At 40.1% G+C, this 18,335-nt stretch overlaps 1 protein-coding gene across 1 annotated transcript; it reads right to left on the bottom strand.

Moving 5' to 3' along the window:
• Positions 1-278: 278 nt before the first annotated feature.
• On the bottom strand, positions 279-17,733 carry LOC139340481 (RNA-binding motif, single-stranded-interacting protein 1). The gene is made up of 13 exons (XM_070976323.1): positions 17,425-17,733; positions 13,406-13,584; positions 11,104-11,162; positions 9,852-9,943; positions 6,028-6,185; positions 5,059-5,138; positions 4,412-4,527; positions 3,979-4,028; positions 3,794-3,881; positions 3,473-3,523; positions 2,751-2,861; positions 2,527-2,607; positions 279-2,411 (listed from the first exon to the last, which is right to left on the bottom strand). Exons 1-13 carry the CDS (start codon positions 17,473-17,475, stop codon positions 2,340-2,342), a joined length of 1,188 nt encoding a protein of 395 aa, XP_070832424.1. The 5' UTR covers positions 17,476-17,733; the 3' UTR covers positions 279-2,339.
• Between the last annotated feature and the right edge of the window lie 602 nt (positions 17,734-18,335).

Here is an 18,335-nt window from a genome sequence, read left to right as displayed (position 1 = left end):
TAAAAGTTGAAAATTTTTATTCAAAAGAAATGAAAAGAATAAACCTTAGGCAACAATCTACTGAAAAAAAAAAAAAAAAAAAAAAAAAAAAAAATCTTTGGCTTTGACAAACACTACGAAACAAAAATACGGAGGAAAGATTCCTTAAACTGTACATACAAGCTACCACTGGCAATTGTGTGGCACGTGTAAAAAAAATAAAAACACTCACTTTCATATAGCTCTATGAAAATTCCTCAAGCTGTCTGTACAAAACTCTTCATAAATTAGAACTTTTTCATATAACTTAATGACTGTTCAACATGGTGGTTACTTATATGAGCAATTTTCATATGATGCACCTCTGCAACTCTTGACCCAGATACTATGGCACTTGGTTCAGACACCACTAGCAGCATGAACCTCACAAAACAGTATTACTTCTCAGTCTCTGGCATTACACAGAAATCTCAAGTATAATCATGGCGGCCCTTTACATTACCCGAGCTAACTACAGAGGAAATGCTGCTGTGAGTTTTGTCCAGACCCAAGACAAAGCAACAAACGTGTTTGTTTGTTGGAGCGCAGATCCAGCGAACACAATGCTTTGCTGTCATTGTTGGTCCTAGATCAGCCTCTGGGATCTATTGCCATAAAAGCAGCAGCTCGTTCCAAACTGTGAAACTGACTGTGTGAACATGAGTAGAAACACATTGTTGCCCCCCCCCAACCCTAATGATTACAATAACACATCATTAAGAAAAAAAAAAACCTATAAGGAAACAGCTGTATGTGGCCAGCTCCTGAGCGTGGCATTTGGTCTGGAAGGGCGGGCTGGACCTGCTAACCCGACCTAGTACAGAGGAGAAAGAAAACTCTGAGGTAGATAACTGGTCTGACTGACCACCAGGTCGAATCACAGGCTTATTGGAGGACACCATGATCAAAAAACCTGCTTTAATCGACTGTCATCAAAAAAAATAATTATATTATTTTCTTTAGTGCGATCATCAGATTGCTAGTGAAGCTCTGTCCTTTCACTGCTTTTTGACTGAATCTTTACTAAAATGTTGCTTTTTTCTGTAAGTATGAAATCCATTTGTGGCACTTGTTGGATCCAGGCCTTCCTTCATGCTTATGTGTGTGTCCCTCCTGTACTTACATCTACTAATGAACAGCTGAATGTACATACACAAAAAAGGCACACTGTCCAAACTGCAATCGAGTTTGCAGAGTCACTTATGTCCTGGTTAAAGAGACGGATGATGCTGTTTCCTCAGTGTACTAGCTCACAATCTTTGGTGATGTAAACTACAACTGAAAGTGCCAGGTTTGTTTGTTTCCTATCAAAGAGCGAGGTGCAATAAAATACACGTAATCATCTCATTTTACCCTCCAACTCACTGAACTAAGTTCTATTACAAGGCTTTGATGAGTTCTTTTTTTTGCACAATCATAAGTCTATGTTTTCCTGTTAGTTTTTTTCTTTTCAAATAAAAGTGAAAAAGACACACCCCATCAAAATAACAATTAACATCACCCATAAAGACAAAAAACACGACTGACTTCTCATTCCCCCACCCCACCAAGATCAATTTCAGCTATCCTACAATACCAAGTAATCAAAAAGGCAAGATTCAAAAGGTGATCTTTCAGCAGAATTTCTAACACATTCCAACATCCAGAAACATGTAAGGTCTTCTTACTAAATAAATATTCTTCTACGTTTACTTCTCTATCAGATCTGGGAGGGGAAAAGCAATAACACATAGATTTCATGAAACTACATTGCTCATTTCCAAGGCAATAGCTCCCAACACTGTCCGCTTCTTGCCGCTCTCTGTGGTGGTATGTACAACTACTGTATCAAAACTGTGAAGGCAAATTTTAATCAGACAGCAAGATCAATCTAAAGTACTAAGAGAAATCACTTTACAAGAAAACAACACGTAACACTTCACCATGGCAACACTCACACAGCAAGCACAAAAACATCATTTGCAAAATATCTGGCTGAAAAAAACCTTCAGAAAAAAAAAGGAAATCTGGAAATATTAACAAAAGACATATTTACTATCATGCACTTTGAACAACCAGTCACATGATTCTTTCTTGTATCCTGCGGCAATCCTTGGTAAAAAATAAACGTTTTCTAGTATGAAAATAAAACTTTTTCAAAACTTTCTTTTAAATATATTTTGAATCACTTGTTGAACTCAGATATTCTCTCTGAAAATGATACCAAAAATAGTCTCACTTTAACATTTGCAGAACCTGTGCAAAACAGTGAAAAGATCCTCAGCATCCATTGCAGTCACAGACAGGATTGTTTCAGCTGTTGTCCAAATGTTACCTCCACACTACTTGGATTGTTGGTAGGAATACGGGGAATGATTGCCGGATGAGTCCACTTGTGACTGTGCACCATTTTCCTGGAAGAGGGACGGAAAATCAGTCTTTGCCACGGCCACCTTGTCAACAACGAGCTATTCTTTTAAACAAAGATGTTTTACACACATCATGCTGCGATGATGTCAGTGCACGTACCTCTACAGGAACAGCTGATGTCTGCATGTGTGCATACTGTGGGATGTATGCTCCTTGCATAGCTGTGTTGGCAGCCATGAACTGCACAATGACGGAGAGAGAAACAGTCATATATAGAGCATGCTCATGATCTATACATCTAATTTAATGAAGCACCTTTGAACACTTAAGAGTCAAATAAACATGTGTGGACTAATTTCTGATCCCATGCAGAGTTCTCTCACCGTTCCTGCACTGCTCAGAGAAAGGTGACTCATCTGCTGTGTCAGAGGGGCCATCATAGAAGTCGGCTGTAGTGACATAGATGGGTCCATAGAGGGCGATATCACTGTACCCTGGAAGAAAAGTGTGAACAGATGAGAGGAATGTATGCAGCTGGTGCATGTACACAGTGAAGGAAAATATCCCTGCAAAAACATAATGAATGGAGACGGTCTCAAAAAGGATGCAGAATATCTGGGATGTAAATGTATAATATATATAGTTTAGGATTTAGTAGGACTGGATTTCAGGCAAAGAGAAACTGAGTAACCTTAGACTTCACATCTAATGCCCACAGCAGAAGGTGAACAGTCACTTGTTGAGCAAGTTGTCTATAAGCATCTTGGCTGGCCTGACGCATCTAGCAGTGTTTTCTCATCTTTGCTGGCTCATTTTCAAAGCAAGAAAGGACTCTTCGCTCTCAATTCAAACCCATCTGTTGTAAAATATTCGGCATCTGTCATCAGATACACAGCCTTACATAGCCTCCCCAAAGCAGTCGTTTTTACATTCCTATACAAACACTTTAGGACTGTAAATCCTCAAGGATCAGTGGCACCTTATGTGTAACTACTACTCTCCCATATTGTGTGTCTGTTTACAGAAAAATGTTTCAATTCTGTTACATCCACAGAGGGGGAAAAGAGAAAGGGAGAGCGAGAGTTATGTTGAAAGAAGTTCTTACTGGGTGCTGCATGATATAGGGCTGATGAGGCACCCAGGACGGGTTCTGCACCTACAACATCACACAAACACACTCTGTAAACACAGTGACACTGAACAGCTGCTATTTTCAGAGATCACATGCTACTGTGGTTTGCACAGCAACAAGCATGAATGGCCACTGCGCCCTTTGTCACATATTTAACCTCCAAGACCCCAAAGGACAAGTTACTGATTAGAAATGCTCAATTGTAAACAGAAATGCTGTTACTATGTGTAAAACTGTCTTGTTGTATGACAGTATCAAAGCTACATGCTCATCATTGAAGAGAGGGATTAAAACCTGGTATGTTGAAACTGGAGACATATATGGAGACATAGACGTTTGGGCAATCATCCTGTTTGAGATACTGTATGCTGGTGGGAAAAATCTGCGGACACAGAATAAAGTGTATTTTAATAAAATAAAATATCTACAGTGAAATATATACCGACAACTTTGCAGTCTAATCTGCTGTTGTAGCTTACCCGTTTTGCATAGCAGCTGCACTGGGGTCATAAGTGAGTGTCATTCCAGCCTGGGAGCAAAACAAGGCACAGGTTTGGCAACTAAACTGAAGCACGTCATACCCAGACTTAACCAACACATTGTCATCATACAGAAACTTTACTGCGTAACTATCGTGTACAAAGCTGAAGGAAGGCGCTCTTGACTACACAAGACTTTATAGTAAACAGCCCACAACCAACATTACAACTAAATAAAAAGAGATATGATGTAATGTATTCTGTAAATGACTCTTCAGCAAGACGAGAGAACAAAGTAGTCACTCTGAAGTGCCTCTGCTTATGAACGTCTCTCTGGTACACTGGCTGTGCACCTGAAATGTGTGCTTTATTTTTCCTATCTGGTCATGGATAATTGGTTCCCACAACTCACTCCACCCTGGGCACCACTTACCAGTCTGGAGTCACCGTCCCTTCCCCAACCCCGACCATTCTGGACAAATTTGTTCTGACTCTGTCTCTTTTTTTGTCCGCCATCGGCAAACTTGCACAGCAAGGGTTCAGGTGGAGCTAAAGAGAGAGAAGTGGCGAGAGAATAAAAGAAAAGGTTTGTCTTAAACAAACATTGTCACACACGCACACACAGTGCTGTCTGCCATTGCTTGCTATAAAGTCATTCACTCCCTGAAGCTTGGGAGTGCACATTTACTGGCCAGCCTGGGAACACAGACATCTAATTTAGCAGCTGTGGGGCTGTAATCCCCTCCCTTCCCTAAAGGAGGCAAGGCCAGAAGAGACTATTTCAGTCTAATAATCCAATTAAAAAGCTTAAAGAGGGAGTGGAAGCCACACAGAGCAGCTCTCTCTCTCTCGTTTTCTTTGTCTGTGCTCTGCCACTTAGGCCTGAGTGTGCATGAGCTCTTTACCAGCAGACTCACTGACTCCTGATGGACATTGTATGCATTCTAGTCATTACAAGGCAAATCCTGTCATTTTCTTTTGCATATTCTATTAATGGCATGCTGGTTAAATTAGATCATTTTACGCTGAGTTTCTGCAGCGTGTGCCTCTGAATGTGAGATAATTATATGTATGTTTTACCTGGAACACCTGCAGGTGTCTTAATAAACTTTCCATTGAAGTGAGAGATGACGGCATCACATTTTTCGGTCGACTCCATCCTGAAGTTATAAAAGACACAAAGAGCATGACTACGTGAGTGGTAACTGCAGTACAAAAGGGTGAGCAGGTACTTTCCAAGACCTGCTTCCTTTCTGGGTGGGTGGAAGGGGTGGTTCAACATAAAAGATTGCAAGCACAATGTGTACATATGTTGTGGATTCAACTTGTATAGTTGGCACCATTTGGGCCACACAGGCCTATTCATGCAAAGATACACACACACACAATCATTGCTATGATGCATTATAATATTTTTGTTTTGTCAGACATGACCCTGACCTTGCCTGGCAGGTATTTCAGTAGACGTCAGGTTGTGCAAGTACAACAGGCGGAAGCCAGCGTCACCACTATAATTAAATGGCTCAGTCATTGTGAAAGTATTTTTTAAAGGAGTTTCTATTTGTCCACACATGAAGTGTCTCTCCCTCTGCCTTGTGATCAACAACATAGCTATGTGTTTTTAGGTGTTAATTTTAGAAATTTTGTGCTTTGAGCTGCATGAGGACTTTTATGATGAGAAATCAGCAAAACCCATTTTCATTATCACTGTTAGCCTGTATCATTAATAGCCTGGATCTGAATCATTTAGCACTGTTTGCGTTACCGTAACTCAAAATAAACACCAGCTCCCTACAGTTCATTGCCTTCCCTGACATCACTTCCACGCTATTGGTCCTGTTCCAATTTTCTGCTGTGCAGGGGTCTCTTTTGACTATGAAGCGTCATCTCAGTTGGATACCATTTATTTGGTTTAATCATACCAATGTGTCATATTTGGCATAGTTTAGATTTACTAATGCTGAAATGCTAAATGTAGCACCAGTAAAAAACAGTTAGCATTGTTCCAGGACCATGAGTCACTGACAATAACTTGCACAAGGATCTTACCTTGCAAAGCCCACTCCTCTGCTACCTCCACTAGAGTCCCTCAAGATACGCGTGGATATGACCTGGCCAAAGTGTTTTAACATGTTCTCCAGCTCCTGCTCATCCATGGACAAAGGCAAGTTGGAGATGTACAAGTTTGTCGGGTCTTGTTCTTGTTGCTGTATGGTGAAAAAAGGAGAACGAGAAAGCCAGAGGTACTAAAATTACACTGTAGGAAATGATGGAAAGACACCTGGAAAACACAAAAACATTCCTTTACCAGCATGTAAACTAGAGGGATGCAGAGGGGAGGGAAGCAGAAGTTTCCTTGCAATTCCATGATTTATCCCTAAACATTTAATAGACTCCTACCATAGACCGCAGTAATGGGGTTATCATATGTCTGCTTATCTCTGCTTCTTCCTGCCTGTCTCTGTTGGGGGTTTTAGGTAGTCAACGGTCACCATGAGCAGTGATAAATAGAGATTTGCATGCAGCCCACGCTGGCTTAAGGCTCACATCAGCTGATTTCTTGCTGTATTTTAATAGCATCAGCAGAAACATAAGACATGGCTACGAGTCCCAGAGGAGCAGCCTCTCACCATTAATATTCATCGGCGTTGTGCTGTTCAGAGTCAGCTACAGGGACAGGCTGAATTACTAAAAGTAATGCACTGACAGAAAAATCAACATTTCAGAATTAGAGGACAATAAATGAGCCACAGCCTGCACTGCAACAAAACACAGGGAAGGTGAACACAGGCTTTGGTGGCAGAGGCGAGCTTTTATACTGTGTGTGTCACCAAAATCATAACGTTAATAACAGGATGCTGATTTCTTTTTTGCTGTTATACATCATTTGATCATAACTTTATACAAGAAGTCTTTATTGTCACATACTCTCTATTCCAGAAGAAATCATACTTGTTATTAAAAGATGGTTTGAAGGTGAGGTGATTGCAACTCTACCACTCTGTCATTACTTGAGAGAAATGTGGAAAAGCTCAGAGGAATGCAGGGACAGAAATATGGCGGTGAGATGAGACTACTGTTTGTGCTTTGAGTGGGTCAACACCCATCAGTCAGTCATTAGCTGTGACTAACGCATGCAGATGAAGGGATGTGGTTGATGGAGGAGTGTTACTCTTTGCTTTGCTACAGAGACAAGGAGAATAAAATGCTGCAAAAATGATGCGATCTATTGAAAATATGCTGTTACTTGACCATTTCACTAAAGGACTGAAATTCTGATTTAGGATGCAAAATGCAACTCCTAAGATATGTATGGAATATATATACTTTTAACCTTTACTTAACCAGGGTGTATTAGTTTAGTATTTATGAACAACCTACTCCACATTCACACTTGGTAGGTGCCCAGTACAGCCTTACAGTCTTATCTGAGCAGCTCCATTGGAACAGTTGGGACATTAAGTGTCTTCCTTTAGTGTAACTTTCTGTGCACGAGAAACAATATAAAACAACACTGTTCCTCTATAAATTTCATCCACACAGCTAAACAACTACAGACCATTTTGCCTGTATTAATAACATCTTATACAAATGTGCATTAGGTGAATCCCTTGTATGTATACAGAGAAAGGGAAGCACATAATCAAGTAATCAAGTATCACAAGACACTCATTGAATTAACATGTGATAAAAAAGAAGGGAAACTCTTATCTGGCTACTTCCCACCACAATCCATTGAAATAATAATGAGAGAAATCCCACTGAAGGGTGTCTGGGCAGATAAAAAAAAAGGAAAAACAGGAAAAGGGACCTTTGTCAGAGAGTCCATTAAGCCCATACAAGCTTCAGCAATAGTGAGAATAAAGCTGGAGTGAAAGGCTCACACTTTATAATGGCATTTACCTTTCACAATACAAAGATTAAACTTTGGCATGCCCCTCGAAGCTGCTCTATTTTAATTAAAAAAGTAAAATGGGTGCATGGAGGCATGTCAAGAAGCTCCACAGATCCCCAGACAGGGAAATGAGGCCAAGGGTTCTTGCTCAGTGCTGTATGGGAACTAATTTCCCCAAACTGGCTCCTGTTACCATAACAACACACAATTATTTACTTCCTTTTCTAATGTTAGTGAGAGTAGATGCTTTAAGTAATACAGTCCTAATTTAAACCCCTTCATTTGAAAATCGCCAACATAATATTGTAATGAAATAAAGACAGATCTGTAGTGAAGTGAGTGTATTGAAACCTTGAACAGGCTGTCTGTACATGCAACACTGGGCAACTTTGAAGGGAACAACTGAACAATTTCTTGTACTTGACAATCTACTATAATAGTTTCAACTTGTCTGGTGAAGAGGAGGAATTTGTCTGCAGTGTTTTTTAATGCTTTAAACATATTCGCAGCTGGAAGCCTCATTTGTGCATGTTCATTTCTAAAAGGATTAAGACCAGACATGACAGGCAAAACATCACTGTCAGTTCTGTGATTTTTTCATCTGCTTCCATTTCAGACTTGTGGAAAAAAAATCTGAAATACACATTTAGGTGTTTATTTACAGTATCACTTTATATATCATTTGCAACTTTAAACATAACATTTTAGAAAAATTCTAATACAAAAAATACTTAAAGTAGGAAGTCTCTTCAAGTGGGTGAAGATTCATGGTGACATCTATTTGTTACATTTTTTACTCTATTCCCCTATAGTGTCTTGCCTTATGTCAAATACGGCTATGTCAACCTGCTGTCAGCAACACCAATCACTACACCCTTTGGTCTAACTATTGGTGCCAGTCACATCTGACACCCTCTTGATGCCTGCCTGGGAGCTGTTGGCTAACAGATTACCTTTGGGAACCATCAGTGATGTATATGCTTTCAACAGACACATATACATTATACACCATATATGAACACATCAGCAAATTACCAAATACATTTAATCACTGAGGGCCAGATTTGCTGAGAAAATGGTGCAGCACACATGTGACCTGTGTTAACACTGTATGAACGATACTTTTAATTTGCAATTCGAGTCCAACAGAGTTCATGAAAAATGAAAAGAAAAGAGATGAGACAAGAGAATAAGACAAATAAGAAAGGGAGAAAAAGATGGAGCATGGAGTGCAGCAGATGGAAGATGGAGATGCTGTTGATACAGCAAATGTCTCACTAGAATACTACAGCTATATGCAGTCAAGTGCTCACTGTGAATGCCTTGTAAAAAGAAAGAGGTAACTAACACTGTGACTTCACAGTTCATTAAACCTCAAGATCAAATTCAAGATTAATGAAAACAAAGCACACCAGCCTATTCACCTTTTGTTTGCTGTTACACAATAACCTGATAATGTATTAATTAATAATTATTGCAAATTGTGAGACTGTGTGAAATCCAGGAGAATACATAATCAGAATGTGTTAAAATATCTTCACTTATTATTTGTGCAGACCTCGATTAGGGACAGAGCTGCACTTTGCAAACACGCGCACTGATGCAGCTTGCAAGATGCAACAACCTGGTGCAAATGCATCACATTTACTCCTGAAAATGGACGCGACTATCAGTAAATGTGCCGCTAAATTGTGCAAATACCTAAAACTAAATAAAGTCCCACACATGCATACACAAATACACACTGTTTTCAACACAAGCATCCTTCATGATTCAGTTAAGTGATCTCTGAGTCACCGAGCGCTCTACAGACCAAGTGTTGGGGAGCATTCACCCTGCAGTCAACGATTCCAGTCCTGCTTTTTAATACCACAAAGATTAGGTTTAAGTTGCCTGACCAGCGAGATGGAGGAGAAATGGTGTTACTGGGTGACTTGTATGGATGTGATATCAGGATTAGACTGTAATGAATCCTCACCTTTGCCATCTGAGCTTGGACACCAGTGGTCTTGAGGGCAGCCACAGCTTTCTGAGCTGCAGCAGGGCTGTCAAAGTCCACAAAGCCGTATCCTGAGGAGAGGAGCAGCACAGTTAGGACAATACTCTGTAGCCAGCACACATGATGGCCGAGCCTCCGTATTATGTGGACTGACCCATACTTTGTGTAGTCATTAGTAGTTATACATATATACTACTATAACAAAGCTTTACACACAGCATGCGATTTATGTGATTTTATGGTATACATGAATACACTTCTGCATTACATAGGGCAGTCTGTCTGTATTTATGTCTGTTTTTGTGTGGGTGGGTGTGTGTGTGTGTGTGTGTGTGTGGGGGGGGGGGGGGGGGTGGAAATGGAGGCAGAAAAGCGCTGAGGATGCAGATACCAGTATGATGTTCATGGCTCAGGTCAGCTCTTTGTCCTCGGGGGTACAAACAGGGTGAACCTATGGTCCCTAACTTCTACCACAGCTGCTATATTTAACCTATTCAAGCTAAATTATGGTGAATATGTCAGGGCTTTCAGCTGAGAAATGGGTCACATTGGAACTAAAAGTTTAATATGAATCCTTCTTATCTATTATGGATATGTTCCTGATCATTGTGAAGTGAGTAAGAAAAACAATGGCTTTAAAGTATTTCATGAAAGTTTCTCAAGGTTATTGCTAAAGCCACCTCTGGCTTCTATTTAAAATTCAGCCAGAGCTTTACAAGGTCTTTAACGGTGTCCCCTTTCACAGGGAGCCTTCGATTAACTGGCATCTGTATAATCCAGAGGAGAGTGACAAAGCATTCTCTTAATCCCATCAGCACTGGAGAGAATCACTAAGTCCCTCTTTAGTTGGGCAGGCAGTCCACTAGAACTGGACCGAGCCCAACACTGTCACTCAGCAGGAAGAGGAGGAGTCGGCCACTTCTTCCCAGGAACCACCCACAGCAGTGACACACCAACAGACAAGGGCTGAGGCTTAAAATAACATGAGCTGGGAGGCAGCTTTAAGCAGCCTGGCTGTCTGTTTCCTGACTTGCCCAGTTCATCTGAGAGACAACTGCAAAGCTGCTGAATGACTGAATGTTTTGTTAAAATTCACACATTGGATGTCTACCAATTGTGAAGAAAATGCAGACGTGATATTTTCTCTTCCAGTGAGGTGCTGAAAATCCTGCAGGGCAGTTCACAAGATAAAAGAGGGCGGTGTTGGAAAGAGAAAAACAACTTCACACACCTTTACATTTGTTTGTAGTCTTGTCCAGGATGGCCTTTGTTGATACAATTTTGCCATACCTAGGGGAGGAGCAGAGAGGCGAGGCATTGTTAAGTTGGATTATGTACCAGACGGAGCCAGTTATAAAACACACAGAGCGGGAGGGTTGAGCAACAATCTATGACATCACCCTAAAAATATGAGAAACAGGAAGTGGTTTCCATGGGGTGCTGAAAACCCCCACCATGTGAGTGCAAAGCTAAATAGTCCCTTTTTCTTCAGCCACACTAAACTTTATATATAGTCACTGTATAAAGTCTCTCTCTTAGGAGAAGGCACTTGGACAGCTGGGATTATCAAAGACTTTTTTTTACACAGAGAGTGAGTTTTAACAAAGAATTACTGTTTTAATCTTATATTTAAGAACACTGATAATCTGTATACATTTTACTGTCACAATGTTGTCACAGATGGCAACTTTTCTTCATTCACAGACGCTTGCACATATGTGCAAACCACTGCCTCACAAAACACGGAGATTGTGACATTCAGAAGTCAGGTCTGGTTCATGTTGTTGCCATGGTTTCAACAGAACAGTCATGGTACGCAAGCAGAAAGGAAAGTGCTGATGGTAACATCTGAGAGTACCACGTTACTTCAGTGTCATTTCTTAAAAAGCACTTTGATGCGGGGGCAGTTAAAAAACTGACAGGATTGAGGTGAAACAGTAAAAAGTCTAAAAAGCTTCTTTTACTTGTTTTTACTGGGTGTTTTTTGGTGCTGATTATTAAAAAAATATTGTTTTTATAGACATTTAGTTGTCTTATCAAGATAACAGAGGTGTATAAAAAATCTTGACAGCAAAACTGGGATGACGAAGGCTAGAGAAGAATAAAGGAGACCACCTCTGGAGCTCTAAACAGAACTGGTTTGATTGTGTTTGGGTGCAAAGTTCTTCATCATGTAATTAATTTAATTCATTTATTGCACAGTTTTCAATCTGTATAATGGTTTATATTCTGAAGAGCTTCAATACTGAATGACGTGCGGGAGAAAACCTTAAAAATTTAGAGTAATGTATTCTAAGTAGGTTTCTGTACAAATGAATTTCTTTCAATGTGTATTTTCCACATACCAACTCCAGTGGACATACTCTGTCCATAGGTATCCTGTTAAAACCGACCTATATAACATACAGTGACAGTGACACAAGGCACAATGTACCGTGCAGTCATCCAGGCGGATATTTTAGCAAGGGATTAGGCTAAATGCTAAACTGGGTGAAAGAGCATGACCTTATGACCTTTCCTTCGTCTGAACTCTAATCTTAAATCATGTGCAGCGACAGTGTGTTTGCTCTTACAGCATCATCAAAATGTAGCACATTTACTTGTATCTGTACATGTAGTTGCTTAGCACTACGTGTACATGTACACACTTCGTTGTAGGGTTATTAAGTGCGATCCCGCAAGACATTTCCCATGTGAAATCCTGATTTAAAAGCAAAAAGGAAACATCCTCAAAGTAAAGAACTTTGGCTTTTGGATTATTGTTTTTTTTATCCATCTAAATCTTTAATAAAAAGGTGCATGTCACTGCTGAGGCCAATTTCAATATACGATATATTTATACACAGCCTAAGAATGCACTGGCAGCTTTGTGTTTTTAAGTCAGTATCACACTGTCAAGATGGGGCCTTAGAAAAAAAATCTAATTAAATCTATGAGGCACCAGGGTGGTCTCTCTGCTTGGCAAATATAAAGCACACAAAGAGAGCTGTGGATGAGCCCACCGCTGACACAGTATCTCTCCTTTATGCACACACATGATATATGAAATCTCTGCAGCTGTCTTCATCTGCGCTCTGTCCTTGTCTGGGCTTCAAGAATATTTCTCATGTTATATTTAAATTAAGCCTTAAACACTACCATATTTGTTATAATCCCAGAAATACACATACAGTATGAATTCATGCCATCAGAGTCTCACCACTCTCTCTGCACGGTTCAAAACTATTCTATTCATTATAAAAAGCTGATTAAATCTTAAATCCTCTCTTGGAAGATGTTTAAACAGACCTGTAGGGCTTAATCTATCTTTCAAAGTCAGTTTATCAGAAAGAAAGAAAATGTACCATAACAATAAATTACAGCAGAGACAAAATGATATCTATTTTCCCACCTTTCAGTACAACAAGAAATAAACAATATCACGTCAAAAAGTGGCTGCCACTGCAAATTGAAACTAGACTCTAAAACCGAGTTGGCCAAATATCAATAGCTGATCAATAGCAGATGATGAAGAGAGGAAGTGTGGTACTCACGGCTGGCAGAGCTTGACCAGGTCATGGTCTGTAGTTGAAGGGGACAGGCCTCGGATGTAGAGGTTGGTTTTGCTGAGCTGGTCCCAGCCTGCAGTGCTACTGCTGCTGCTGTTGTTGGTGCTGCTGTTAGTGCTCGGGCTGGGTGGAGCCATGGGGTGTGACGATGGGGCAACAAGTGGCTGGAACAGGCAGGCAAACACAGAAAAATGAGATTGAATTCAAGCTCAGGCTGTGTGGGAATCAAATAATTATCGTCCCTCCGTTTAACTGTATTGTGCCAAATTTGACCATATCAAGGTATAAACATGGCTCAAAGTTCTGAACCTTAAAAAGTTGATGTAGCAAAGCTGTTAGCAAACAGTTGCTTATTTACATATTAAGTAGACACAGTAACATTAGCATTCATGTTTCAGGTGACCCGATGAATGGAAGCCCAGTATTCACTCTCTTTTAGCTCTGTTTTGCTCTCTACCAACTCCTGAAGGAAATTTCTGGTGCTTCAGCACTAAAAGGCTCGAACTTTTACACTAGCAGCTAGGTGCTAACTTTGTCCGCCTGCTGACTGGTGCAGGTAGTGTAAAGTGGGACTTTACAGCTTATTGTACAGCTGAAAACAACTGGCTGCTGCATCTGGAAGTGATACTGATGAGAGTGGTGAGAGTAAACCAACCAAAACAATGAATGAAAAGATCCTGAAAGAGTGAAGAGCTGAGAGGAGAATTCTGCATGTGCATCATCTTTCTGTCTGTTCTTAATTTAACAATAATGAGAAATGGGTCACTCTTAGTAAGCCTTAGTCAGGACAAACCACAACTTGCTACAAAATGTCTGCACTTTTCAGAAAAAATGGAGGGAAATACAAAAGAGATAAACATGACTCTGTGGCTTCAGCATGTCTTTGATTTCCTGACAAAATATCAATACTAATATTAATATTTAGTGAGCTGTATCACAATATGATGACTGACTACTTTGCATGAAGTCTGCATGAAAATTCAGTCCAAGAAAAGCCTGCATATATAGCCACATAATAGAGGGAAAAGAAGATACACTGTCTGGACACTCCATCATTAGTGTCATGTGGGTTTAAGTCCAGGATGAGGATTAATGTTTTACAGAGCAGTGATCCCCATCTGCAGAACTATATCCATCACACCTTCGCAGTCAGCACAATCAGTGTCCACAGGGGCTTGTAGCTCTGACATCAGTGTCACACTGATACCACAGAGCCTCGAGGTGTCCAATAAGCTATTTGCAGATCAACATCAACTATTGTCTGTGGTGTTGCACCAGACTTCTTAATCATAGCACTCATATTTATGAGTAGTTTTATTTATATGTTCAGAATGGTTTGAGAGACCATGTGGCTTTTTCCCTATTAGTCAAGAAAAACAATTGCTAAGAAAGAATCTTTTTTGCTCTGAGATATGATGTAAAACACAATGGCACTGTAATTTTCGCAGTCTATTCAGTTTGGGTGTATTTTCTAAGTTTAACTAGTGCTTATAATAGCAGCAGAGGGTCTGTCCATCTGAGGGCAAAGGGGAAAAAAAGGGAAAATCCTTGATTGAGCAACTTTGTGCTTTGTGTTTACAAGATACAGATGTCCTAGTCTGAGAGAGCTATCCCCTTCAGGGATTTGTCTTCTTCTTTACTATCTGACACTGATTATCCCCCCACCCCCCGACTGAGGAATCACAAGCTGAGAGGAAGCTGATGGAATCTGAAGCATGAAGTGGTGACAGGATTGAGCAACCCAAGTCTGGACTTCAGCCTGGAGGATGTTCTCTTGTGACCGACTGGTTGGTTGGTTCACACAAGGTTTACCCACTATATTCCAACTCCATCAACCAATTACTTCTTCTGTTTAATAAAGTCTACTAAGGCTTCTTAATTTATTAGTTATTATCAGGAAACATAGATCACAGATTAGACCAGTCAAGCCAGAAACTTAATAAACATCATAGGCTGTATAAAACATGGATGTAGTCTCTGTGACATCACACTTAGGTTTTTTTTTTTTTTTGAACAGCCATCATGGAGCTCAGTGACAGTCGCTCTGACTCTGCCAAACCCCTGGCTAATTCAAAAACAAGCAAAGAGGTGGAGTGTGGGTGGAGCTGAGGTGGGGCGTGGTTGCTGAAACTCAGTGACTAGCTGTCATTCAAAGTGGCCATGCCCATAATCATGTACAACTTTGGAGGCTTAATATCATTTAAACAAGTGAGTTCTATAAAAAAAAAAAATCACCCTCATACAGCCGTCATGAGCAGGGAAACCATGAGACCAAAACCATTTTTGTACCAAGCTGAAAACATTTATTTCTGCTCTCAAGTTGGACATCTTAATATGGGGGTCTATGGGATTAACTCGCTTTAGGAGCTGGGCTCAAGTGACCAATTGAGGAACTACAGCTCTGTGTTGGCTCCATTTTTGAACCCTGGAAGTTGCTGCTTGCTTAACATTAACTACCAAATGTTCTATTCAGTGCAACTTGCTCCTTACATTATGCTGAATAAAACTCAATTTGGCACCAAATGTAAAAAACTTCTGTTGTAATAAAGTAATAGCAGCAGATACGGCATCAACATACGAGTTAATGCTGAATATTGAAACACACCCTAAAAAAATGTAAAGGTCAGATTATTCTCTGTTTACTCGAGTTGGTTGGTTTAGGCATGAATGTCAGGTAGGCGTACATTTTTTATCAATATCTTTATAATGTTAGCGACTAGAACAAAAACAGCAATAACCTGGACAACCAACCACTGGGAAAACAACGGGGTAGAGATAAAAGCTTTTAGATCTAAAAAGGCTCAATGTTCATTTGTTTTGTGTTTAACTTTAAAGTGTTTGCAGTCACTGTCATCACAGTATGAAATGCATGCGTGTAAATGTGGTTAAATAGGTTAAATAACTTGTCAAGCAATGATTGTTACCACACAAACAACACATGCATTATATACATTCCAGTAATAGTTTATAACATAATATGTACTAACGCACAAGCCAAGCCTTTAAAGCCAATCCCTGCCACAAAGCCCCAAACTCCCTTTTCAGAGTCTGGGCTTCAGGTGAGTGCAACTTCCCTTTTCTGCGGCTCTGAAAGGGAATTTTGTTTTCATGCATCTACTCAGATGCAGGACCGTGAGAGACTGTGATGAGGGAGAGGACGGCATCTTATCAGGCAGCTCCAGACCGGCAGAGCCTGTCATATCCGAGCTGGAAATACGCAAGGCTTCCAGTAACAGGCCTCGCCCATGGAGCTCTATTCACAGGATAACAGCATGAGCACGACAGAGTAAATATGCTTATTTAAATCTTTTGGCTAAAGGGAGTTTTTTTTTTTTAATCTATATGTAACTGGGACAAAGTGAATGCATCAGTGGACAATTAGTCACCCGTACTGTATAAGTCCGTACACAAGAGAGAACCCTGATATCGCAAGCAAATAGGCTGCATGAAGTACATTTTAGGGAGTGTACTCCAAATATTTAAGGTAACCTATGGTTTATCACTGAGAGTGAGGTTTGCTATACTAGAAGCCAACCAAAATGGTTACTGGTCCAAACTAATACTGTGGGAACTGCAAACTTACTTTGAAGTGTCCACTGCCAGCTCGTGTGTACTTCCCCTTTATAATCAAAAATATCTCATAAATTATGCAAATGTGAGAGGTTAGCCCACCGTTTTGCTATGTGGCCAGTAAAACCATTACATCAGCTGAAGTCACAGGCCTGTATCTCTCCTCAGTATCGGACCTGGACCACAGCCCGGCAGCAGGTATTCTCATTATGCAAACAGCAAGTGGCCTGTGTGAATCCTACAGGAGCACAACGCTGCCATTTCAAAGCAGACAAGTAGCCCAAAGTAAGTTTTCTCTGTTAGAGCGTCGACTGCACGCAACTTTATTTAAACCGAGCTACTGTCAAATTGACCCTTTTTTGCGACTTCCACGGAGTCAGCTTTGTGAACATTATGTCTTAAGGCTGGTCGTTGATAAATATTAGCATATTTACCTGTTTGCGATACGGAGTCCTTAGTGGGTTTCCAGTATTAGCAAAAATCATCCTCAGTTCGAATGGGGAGGGTAGTTTTTCAGTTAAGCTACAATTTTCGAGCGAAATACATCAAACTCCTCGTTTAAGTAGGGAATTATTTGACATGGATATCCTCCTTACGCCGTTAATGGACACAAAAATAGGATTCTATACATATTAGCTGTGTACATATCCTTATTGACGTCGACTATCCGGCAACAGAAACCTCCGTAAATTGTCCCAACTTCGATTGCCCAGCCCCGTTTGTTTGACTGGCTTCATTGATTTGCAGTCAGCGCTGCGCAGGACAGACGCTGCTACGGTGGGAGAAACCATTTTACCCTTTGGTGGGGGGGGTGTAGTTTTACACTGTTCTTAAAGTACATAATAATTTGCGACTAATTATTCTGATAAGGATTTAAAAACTGTTTTTTTTCTAAAGCTACAATAAATTCGGGTATTTATGATTATATGCACTGTCCTTCTTATCTGAAAACATAATGTAAAAATACTCCTTCCCCCTTTGTTGTTGTTCATATATTAAATGATGCATACCAAACATTCCACCGTGCGGCTGGTTCTGGATGTGATATTCTGACAAGTTTCAGTGTATTATTGCGTTTAACTCACACAAGATACGGAGAATATAACCATAAGAAGTGAAAAGTAAGTACAATCAAGCAATTTACCTATTCTGAATGTGAGCCCCAAAATAAACGACCTGTTCATTTCCTGTTCATTTAAAATGACATGTGATTTAAAAAAATTCAATATTCATCAGAAACTGACTACAGTTTAGGTCACACTAAATAGCCATAAAACACTGTGCCTTAATATCTTAATCTATCTATCTATCTATCTATCTATCTATCTATCTATCTATCTATCTA

The sequence above is a fragment of the Chaetodon trifascialis genome, chromosome 12, assembly GCF_039877785.1.
Source record: "Chaetodon trifascialis isolate fChaTrf1 chromosome 12, fChaTrf1.hap1, whole genome shotgun sequence".
NCBI classification, from domain to species: Eukaryota; Metazoa; Chordata; class Actinopteri; order Chaetodontiformes; family Chaetodontidae; genus Chaetodon; species Chaetodon trifascialis.
Note: the sequence above shows the minus strand (reverse complement) of the source record. Positions and strands in the feature narration are given on the sequence as shown.

What these genes read in the sequence shown, in the direction of transcription:
- LOC139340481 (XM_070976323.1), bottom strand. Translation starts at nt 17,475, where the DNA reads ATGATTTTTGCTAATACTGGAAACCCACTAAGGACTCCGTATCGCAAA. An exon ending in GACTACAAACAAATGTAAAG is followed by an intron (nt 9,944 to 11,103) that starts GTGTGTGAAGTT and finishes TCCTCTCCTCAG; the next exon opens with GATACGGCTTTGTGGACTTT. An exon ending in GGGACGGTGACTCCAGACTG is followed by an intron (nt 4,029 to 4,411) that starts GTAAGTGGTGCC and finishes TTTTGCTCCCAG; the next exon opens with GCTGGAATGACACTCACTTA.